Raw genomic sequence first — 9,671 nt, 5'->3', positions numbered from 1 at the left:
CCTTTGGGCGGCACGCGTCCCTCCAGCAGCGCTGACTGGGTGCGAGGCTGGGAAAGGCGGGCCGGCTCTCTGAGAAAAGGGCAGGCTGGTCCTCAGGGCTTTGGGGCCGGGGTTTCAGGGGGTTCTCTTTTGGGCCCTATTTGCCCCTTCCATTCCCAGTCACCGGGCCAGCTGGGCCGCGCACACGAATCTCCGAGGAGGTGGGTGGCCGAAAGGGAGCGCGGGGAGGGCCTGCCTCCACCTCAGTTTACTGGGGGCACTGTGCGGTGATTGAAACCCCGACCAAGCGTCCGGCTGGACCTCCCTGGGGGACCCCAGGGCACAGCTCTGCGGGAGCTGCCGGCCCGCCGCCACCAGCAGAGGCGGCTCGCACAGCTGGGGCCGCTGCAGGGCGGTGCGTTTAGAATCCCGAGTGGCAGGCGCAGTTGCGACCCCTGCCCCTTGGCCCTCGCCCGGGTGCACCCTGTCCGCCGAGGGCCGCGGGTGCTGGAGCCTGCGCGCGCGGCGCGCTACGTGGGCGCGGCCCGCGGCGGCGTGGGGAGCGCTCGCTCCGCCAGTGGGCGTCCTCTGCCGCCGCCGCCGCCGCCTCCACGGGCAGCGGCATTGCGGCGCTTTGCTCCGCGGCTTTGGGGCAGTGGCCGCGGCTCGGCCGCCGGAACGCGCACACACCACGCCACGCTCGGCGGCAGCGATCCGCGGCCCGCGCCGGCCAGGGACACGCGGATTGTGCGCGCCAGCAGCCGGGCGCCGCGGCCCGGGCCCTCTCGCACCCGAAGTGAAACACGATGTGAAGCCTGGGCCGCGAGAGGCGCGGAAACGGGAGAGAAGCTCCGGACGACGCTCGGCCGTCTGGCCACGGAGGGCCGGTCCGGCGGGGGCGGAGCCCGAGGCCGGGCGGAGGAGGAGGGCCATGGCCAACCGCGAGGAGCCACGCGCTCCCCGCCCCCAGGCCCCCCTGCCCGCGGCCGGGGACCCGCCTGGCTCCGGCCCCGGCCAACTCCGCCTGGAGCCCCAGCGCAGCGCGGCCCCCGAGCGGCCGGGCCGGGGTCGGACCGAGCGCGCCCCGCCCACGCGCCCACCCCCCGGCAGCGCCAGCCCCGCGGGGGGCCTCGGTGCCCCGGCTGCGCGCGGCGCCTGGGTCCCAGCCCGCGCTCCCTGCGCGCTCGCCCTCCCCCCCTCTGTCCCCTCCCCCTTTCCATCTTCCTTTTACTTCTGGCCGCCGCCCCCGCTGCCCCCTCCTCCTCTCGTCCCCTCCTCATCTGCCTGCCGCCTCCCCGCGCGGCTCCCGGGAAGGGAGGGCGCAGCGGCGGCTGGAGGAGGCGGCGGCGATGCTGGCGGCGGCGGACCGGAGGCAGCTCCCCTGAGCGTCCCCCCCGGCGGCAGTCCCCGTGGCGGCGGCGGCAGCGGCGGGCGGCGGCCCCTCCTCTCCCCGGCGCTCCTGGGTCTGCTGCTCCCGGCCCGCGCCGGGCCCCGCCTGCCGCCGCCGCCCCGGCTCCCGCTCGGCCCCTCCGCCCGCCGCGCGGGCTCCGCGGGCTTCCCGGGCCCCGGCCCCGGCGCGGGAGGTGGCGGCCAGAACCCGCGGCGGCCGCGAGGCGCAGGCTTCGCCCTCGCCGCCGCGGCCCCGCTGCGCTTCGCCTCCGACATGGAAAATGGACCTTCTAACAACACGAGCTGCTTCCGAAGGCTGACGGAGTGCTTCCTGAGCCCCAGTGAGTGCCGCTCCGCTCCCCGCTCCCCGCTCCCCGCTCCCGGGCGGGCGGTCCCCGCGGCTTCTCCCGAGGGGCGCGGGCTGGGGCGCGGGAGCGCCGGCCGGTACGGGACCCTGGGCTTCCCAGGCTCCGCGCGCGCGGGACAGGGGCCCGGGGGCTTTGGGCGTCTAGAACCGGACCTGCTGTCCGCGTGGCCGCCCTGGGCTGTCCCGGCCACAGTCCCGGACTCGTCTCCGCACTCCCAGCTCGGACCGCGTGCGCCCGGCTCCTCTCTCCTCCGCCCGGGACCCGGGGGCTGGAGGAGAGAAGGCGCTTCTTTCGCTGGGGGAGGCGGTGTCCGTGAAGACCGGCGGCTGGGAGAGGGCTGGCCAGGCCCCCGAACCCCGCGCCCCAAAGGGGAAGGCTCTCGTGTTGGTCGCCCGGCGTTCCGTGTCCCCAGCCCACCCCATGACCCTGTTCCACCCCGTGACCCTGTTCGGAGCGAGAACTAGCCGGGGGACGGCTGCGCCTCCACCCAGAGGACGCACCCCCACCCAGCACGGCTCTCCAGATCCTGGGGGACAGCTGGCGCTCGGTCGGTGAAGGCGAGGACAATGGGCTTTGGGCTGGAGGAGGGAGGCGCTGCCGGTTCGGAGCCCGGTCACCTCGCCTCGCAGCCCCGCAGCCCCGGGGAGAGGGCGCGGAGCGGGCAGGGGGGCAGAAGGCGTGTCGCGGGGGAGGGGGCGAGAGGAGCAGAGTCACCAGGCAGAGGTTCGCCAGAAAGCAGGAGGCGGGAGATGTCAGGGGAAGAGGCGCCCGGCGCGCAGAGGAGGGGACCGCCTTTGTCGCCGATGGAGGGCGAGCGAGGTGAGGCCGGGGTCGGGGGCTCCGGACTGGGTACACCGGTGACTCCGGCGCCGGCGGAGTCGGGGCGCCGCTCCTCCGGGCCCTGCGCGCGGGGCTTGGGCGCAGCATCCACCGCGTGCGCGGAGCCTTTGTCTGCGCCTCCTGGGAACCGCGCTTCCGCGGCGCCTGCTCCTCCGGGCAGACTCTCCGGGCTGGGCTGCTGGTTCGCTTCCTGCTCAGGGTCCAGGCTTCCCGGCACCCGGGGTCCAGCCCCTCCTCGTGGCTGAAACTTGTCCGGGTGCCTTTGGGGTGCAGCCGTGGGGCGTGCAAGCCTGGCCCAGTAGGGACCGGGCTGACCACTCCCCTCCCAGCGGACCTGCCTCCAGGGCTGGGGATGGGGTGGAGATGGCAGGGACAGCGTGGCCTGGTGGTCGGTGGTCTCTCACACACCCCTTGGCCACTCTGGTCTCTGCTCCTACCGGCTGCTGGACCTGATCTGTTGGACATGGGCCCTGGTGTTGGAGCTGAGCCCCGGTCCTGTGCCTGCCCTGGCCTGATGGGTGCAGCAGCTCTGGTATCTGCAGCCCCCGCCCCACCTGCAGGGTCGATGCCTTCAGAGAGGTGGCAGGTGAGGAGGGATGGGGTTTGGGCACTAGGGCTGGCCTGCTGCCTGGGATGCCTTAGGTGTGGACATTGGCACCTGCTGAGACAGCCCCGCTGACTGTGATGGGAGGTCGAGAGCTGGAGCTGTCAGCTGAACCTGACATGCACAGGGCTGGCCTTCCTCCTTCTCTTGTCAATTCCTTCCTTAAAAAATCAACGTCTACTTTTTACAGCTGTCGGCGTGGGCTGGCTGAAGGCTGCCACCTCTGCCCTGTGACAGCTTGGCTCTTGGGAGAGGCGGGTGCTGAGGAGACAGGGGTGTGGGCATCTGATGGGACCCGTTTCCTAAAATGATGAGGTTTTGTTTGCAGGTTGTTGTTCCTGCTGCCGTGTGTGTGTGTGTGTGTGTGTGTGTGTGTGTGTGTGTGGCCGGGCATGTGGTGAGGGGTGTTATGGAGCAGAGAAAAGGTGAGCAGGTCAGTGGGGTGAAGTGGTTCCAGGGGAACCTCCAGCAGGCTTCCCCTTTGAAGGACAGGGGATCTGGAGGGGACAGGGGCCATGGGGGGCCCTCTGCCAAGACCCCACAGGGAGAAGCCAGTGATGGTACATTCAAGAGCTGTTGTGCTTGTTGCTCTGTTCCCTGACCCGGTCAGCGGGGGGAGGGGAGCCTGGTGTGTGCACGGGAACAGACCACAGAATCTTCAGGTCGTGGCTGAGGCAGTGCGTACGAAGGTACTTTTAAGGTCAGTCTGTTCTTAGACCACCTCGGGGAGAGATGGGCAGTGGCTAGACCGACGCTTAAAGGACAGAGCCAGTTTCTGCTGGGACGCTGTACCCTCCACCTTGGGGTCTTTGTTCCTGTCATTGCTGACAACCGTGTTTGTCTGAATTGCTGAAGTGTCTGAAGTTGGCAGACTTTTTAGGTACTTGGCAGATAAAATGAGACTTTTTGGAAAAAAATCTGGATACTATAAGAATGTAGAGATGCCCACACTCATGCAGATGTATCTAATTATTTTTAAGTCCTCACCCGAGGATATTTTTTTCCCATTGATTCCTAGAGAGAGAGTGGGGTGGGGGGGAGGGAGAGAAACATTGATGTGAGATGAGAGAGACACATCAACTAGTTGCCTCCCACTCGAGCCCCGACTGGGGCCAGGGATCCAACCTGCAACCCTCGACTGGGGATCGAACCTTTGACCCTTTGATTAGCAGGCCAACACTGACCGCTGAGCCAAACCGGCACAGACGTAGCTTCATTGTGTTGATTCCCGCTTCCCTTTCAGGGTGACCTCTTGGCCTGACGAGCAAGTGGACATGTGTGAAGGGCTGTGGTCAGTTACCGGTTAGAGCAGTGGTTCCCTCGGTGGGGCACACGTCCCACAGGGGGGCGATTTGATTTTTAAGGGGGGGCAATTCGAGAATGAGTTATTAACAGTGAATTTTTTGCATTTCTTATGGTTCTAGTGCCTCACATACAGTCTATAAACATATATTATGACATCCTTAGGCATTTCTGTTCTCTATTACATGTTTTGAAACTTTATTTGCTATTTTTCCATATAAGTTCATATTATTATTACTATTTTAACAATTTCCTAGTGATTTCTTCCTCAGTGCTTCAACTGTCCTTTTGTTCTTTTATTTTTCTCTTTCATGGATGCCATGTCCTTTGGAAACTTGTTTAGACCAAGTTAATGGCCTTTTAGGCTTCCTCCACGCGACCAGGATAATAAGAATTATTATTCAAAGAATATCCTCTTTGAATAATAAGAATTGTATGTCACAGGTGGGCATCAGGGTTTTAGAGGTGCTTAGGTGGGGCACGCCAAAAGCAGGCTGGGAGCCACTGCGCTGAAGGAATGCCTGTCTTACCTAATCGCCACCGGAAAGCGCCTCGTGTAGCAGCTCTGATACCCCAGGTACATCCCGTCCCCTTGGCCCCGCATCGGGTTCTCACTGCTTCACTCGGTCACGCACAGAACAAACTCAGTCAAAGCTACCGCCCGTGCCAGGCGCTGCCCTGGCCAGGCCTCCATCCCGAGGAACCAACGGACTGACCAGTGGGAGAGGCCCTGGGAGCGGGCCAGCACTGATGCCGGGCGCTCCCAGGTCAGTGGTCCCCTTCCCTCCCCATCAGGCCATTCCTGACTTCATCTCATTCCTCCGTCTGCCTGGAATGCTGACCTCTGAACTTTCCAGAAAGTTGCTGGTTGGAATAGAAAATGTCTGCACAGGGACAGCACCAGGCCCCCGGGGGACCGAGCAGCTAACTTTGCAGGGGTGCGTGTATATGTGTGTGTATGTGTGCGCGTGTGCGTGCCGTGCGTGTATGTGTGTGTGCGCATGTGTGTGCATGTGTGTGTGTGTGCGCTCCAAGGACCCTGAACGTGGCTCTCCCTCTCACCATGCCCACCTCCCTGATGGGTGTGGAGTCCCGTCTGGCCGCTGAGTGAGGCAGGGCTGTAGAGAAAGGAGGGCGGGCGGCCAGGGGGCACAGAGAGCCGGGGACAGACTGGCGACGCAGGCTGCAGGGTACTGGCGATTTCTCAATTTCTCAGCACAACAGTGCGCGTGTTTCCAGGAATGGTGGCTTGGAAAGATGCTCTGTGCGCGTCACTCTTGCTCTGCTTCTTGAGGCGTAAGACACCGTGTGGCCAACCCGTGAACAAACTGAGACGAACAGGGTCCGTTTGAAGAGCCAGTGCGATGAATGCATAGACGCTCCCCTGGGCTTCATATCCCACATGTCGTTATAGGCCTGAGACTGAGGTCACCCGGGTGCAACTGAGGTCACCGATGCCAGGGCCGCAAGGGGACCAGGCCAGCCACGCGGCAGCAGAGGCAGGTGCAAGCCCCCGACAGTCGCCAGCAGGTAGTTATGAGGACCTGTTCAGTGCGAACTGTTTGAGGAGACGGAAGTAATGAGACTGATCTCCTCGGAGGGCCTGGACTACAGAGGTGGCCACCTGCCCGGGAACAGCAGAGCCAGGCCAGGGCGGGTCTGGGCAGACCAGGTGTCATGGAGATGCCGGTGACTAGAGTCATCGGAAAGGACTGCCATCCGCGGGGCCAGCTTTATGAACGGGGTGGAATGGTTTAGGGCCGTTAATTTAAATTTCATGACTGTTCTTTCTCTTTTTAAATTCATTTTTTATTGATTTCAGAGAGGAAGAGAGAGGGAGGAAGAGATAGAAACATCATGATGAGAGAATCATTGATCGGCTGCCTCCTGCACGATCGGGGATCGAGCCCGTATGAGCCCTGACCAGGAGTCCAACTGTGACTTCCTGGTTCATAGGTCGATGCTCAGCCACTGAGCCATGCTGGCTGGGCACGGCATTTCTCTTTTAATTAAAAAGAGAAACAAAACACGTGCGAACAAAGGAAAGCCGTAATATTTGAACGAGAGCAACAGGACAGGAGGTGTCGTCCTTCATCTCAACCTGCTGTCTCCTTAGGTGATGTCACACACGCAGCTTTCTCTTCCCACCAGGAACGAATATGCGCGCCTGGGCCGGGGAGACGGGCAGCGTGGCGGCTGCGGGTCACAGCCCTGGGTCGCGTACTTGAAAGTCGCTAGGAGACCGGGCCTTAACCGTTCTCATCACAAGGAAGCGGCGCATCGCGCTGGTGGCTGAGCAAAGGTGAAGGCTGTGTTTACAGTGCGGCAGGTGGAACACGGTGCGGCGAGCCTCCCGCCAATAATAGCGCGTTAATTGTTTGTTTAAGAACAGCTCGCGAGGTGCGACCAGGACGGAAAACGTACCTTCCACGCAGGGCTTTCTCCCTGGAAAGGAAAACTCTCGCAGGGGTAATTCAGAGCGTTTTCATTTCCTCCGAAAGGAGAATGAGCCGCTGGGCCCATCTCCCTGGGCTACGGGAGGGCGCAGTGCGGGGCGGGCGGGCTCCCCGAGGCGCGGCAGAGGCCGCTGTCCGGTCTGAGTGAGCGCTGGCCGCTCTGGAAGCTTCCGGCTCACTGCTGCCTGCCCGTGCCCTCCCCGTGCGGGAGGCGGCCGTGGTAGGTGGCTGGCACGCGGGTGGAAGGTGCTCAGGTATTTGTGTTGGAAACTCACCGATGAAAACAAACAGTTGACAGCGTGGTGCTCGTCTTCAAGGCAGTAGACAGGGAAGGCCACGCACCATCGCTCTGGGCCTCCGTGGGGGAGCCAGGACTCCCCGGGAGGCAGTCCGTTTTCCCAGGCGCCTGCGGCCGCGGGAGACACAGGCCGAGGAGGGCGGAGAGCCCAGCCTCTGACCGCCCAGCCGAGGTTCCCAGAGGGCCCATCTGAGTGTGAGGCGCGTGGGCTTGTTGGGAGCAGCCTGGGGAAGCCTCAGCGGGCCCCTGAGGGCATGTCCACCGGCCGCCATCAGGAAAGCCGGGGGTCTGGGGGGGTGGGTGGTGGGGCCAAGAGAGGATTCTCTGGGGCTGAGGCTGAGGCCCAGTTACCCTGGACCCTGAGCCCTGGAAGGACGCGGGACTCAGGTGGGGACGCGGGACTCAGGTGGGGAGGCGGGTCAGGGGGGGAGGCGGGTCAGGGGGGGAGGCGGGTCAGGGCGGGGGACGCAGGACTCAGGTGGGGACGTGGGTTGGGGGGGGAGGCGGGACTCAGGTGGGGAGGCGGGACTCAGGTGGGGACGCAGGACTCAGGTGGGGAGGCGGGCGGGGGCGGGGGGGAGAGGCCACCTCCCTGGGGGGGCAGGTTTCCGTGGGGAGGTGGAGGCTGCCGTCTGAGCAGAGGAGCCCACCCGGTGAGGAGCCATGGAAGGGTGGGGAGCGGAGGGAGAGGCCGCGGTGAGAGGAATAGGTCTGGGCGATGAAAGATGGGGTAAGGCAGGGGCAGGACAGGTGGCTGCCGAGTTTCTGGAGGCGAAGTTGGGGGTGTGGGTGGTGGTTCGGCGCTCAGACGGGAGACATAGGCATCTGGCACGTCTGTGGCAGGCTCCGTGGTTGGCCCCGGGGAGTCCTGCGTGTATGGTGCCCACACCTCTGGTGTAAATACTCACCAAACACACACACACACCAAACACCACAAATGTCAGAAATATCAAACGCCGCGGTCTTCAGTGAGCTCAGACGGATGCCCGGCCGTGTGGCTCCTCTAGTCTGGGGGGCTGTGCAGGCCTCCCGGGGAGCGGCAGTTACCCTGGGCTCTGAAAGGCCAGAGGCAGCCAGCTGTGTGGACCCCGGGAGCAGGGCACCCCCAGCGGAGGGAGACTCAGGTCAGAGGGTCAGAATGAAGGGGTGCTGCTGGGGCCTGGAGCCGAGCGGCCCGGGGTGGGATGAGGCCCAGGGGCACACTGCCGGGCCGGGCTGTCAGTCGGGGGCAGTTGGGTCGCACTGTGGGAGCCGGGGAAGCTCCTGGGGTGTAACCAGGTGGGGGTAAGTGGCTGGTGCTCTCAGCAGCTCGTGGCGACTGCAGTGTGGTGTGTGGATCTAGGAAACGGCCCATGGAGGCCACCGTGGGAGCCCAGGCGAGAGGAGCAGTGACCTGGGTGAGGGTGGCAGTGATGGAGATGAAGGTGGCTCCGTTATCCACAGGTGTGAGGAGGCAGGTGTGTCAGCGTGCAGGGGGACAGGGTTTGGGGGGGAAAGGAGTCAAGAACTGCGCCCAGCCCTAGCTGGTGTGGCCCAGTGGATAGAGCGTTGGCCTGCAGACTGAAGGGTTCTGGGTTTGATTCCAGCCAAGGGCACACGCCCGGGTTGTGGGCTTGATCCCCAGGAGGGGGTGTGCAGGAGGCAGCCCTTCAATGATTCTCTCTCGTCGTTAATGTTTTTATCTCTCCATCCCTCTCCCTTCCTCTCTGAAATCAATAAAAACATATTTAAAAAAATAAATGGACCCAGAGGGAAGGAACACTCTCATGCCTGGACACACATCTTGAGCGTTGCCTGGCAGGGGGCACTGGGGGGGCAGAGCGTTGGTGTGAGGAGCGGAGGGAGAGAGGCCCCTGGAAGGAGGTCCCGGAGGTGGGAGCCCTGGAGGTGAGAACTCGGACAGCGAGTGGGAGGGGTGAGCTGAGGCGGGCAGGGAAGCTGGTGGAAGGCCAGGAGGTCTCTGATGTGTTTATGGGGGCGGGTGGGGTGGGGTGGGAGACACAGTGTCCTGAGAGAGTGTCACATGCCCCTGCCCGTCGCCGTGCCAGCTGCTGGCTCATCACCCGCCAGAAGTCTGTGCGGACACACCTGCTCCTGGCCTTCAAGGAGCCGCTGTCGTCTGTGGGTGGAGCCGAGGTCAGAGGCCCGCCCTCTACCTGCTGACCCTCCCCTACCTGCTGACCCTCCCCTACCTGCTGACCCTCCCCTACCTGCTGACCCTCCCTCTACCTACTGACCCTCCCCTACCTGCTGACCCTCCCCTACCTGCTGACCCTCCCTCTACCTGCTGACCCTCCCCTACCTGCTGACCCTCCCTCTACCTACTGACCCTCCCTCTACCTACTGACCCTCCCTCTACCTGCTGACCCTCCCCTACCTGCTGACCCTCCCTCTACCTACTGACCCTCCCCTACCTGCTGACCCTCCCCTACCTG

At 64.0% G+C, this 9,671-nt stretch overlaps 1 protein-coding gene across 1 annotated transcript in view; it reads left to right on the top strand.

The window, feature by feature from the left end:
* Positions 1 to 910: 910 nt before the first annotated feature.
* The window catches only part of PDE10A (phosphodiesterase 10A), a gene marked incomplete at its 5' end in the record, with an annotated part of 120,422 nt that continues 111,661 nt past the window's right edge, over positions 911 to 9,671 (top strand). Inside the window, one exon of the mRNA XM_081094360.1 lies at positions 911 to 1,709. Coding sequence (XP_080950486.1) covers positions 911 to 1,709 — 799 coding nt within the window. The remainder of the gene's footprint in view (positions 1,710 to 9,671) is intronic.

This window comes from Myotis nattereri (genome assembly GCF_964212035.1).
Source record: "Myotis nattereri genome assembly, chromosome: 6".
NCBI classification, from domain to species: Eukaryota; Metazoa; Chordata; class Mammalia; order Chiroptera; family Vespertilionidae; genus Myotis; species Myotis nattereri.
This window is presented reverse-complemented; position numbering and strand designations above follow the sequence as displayed.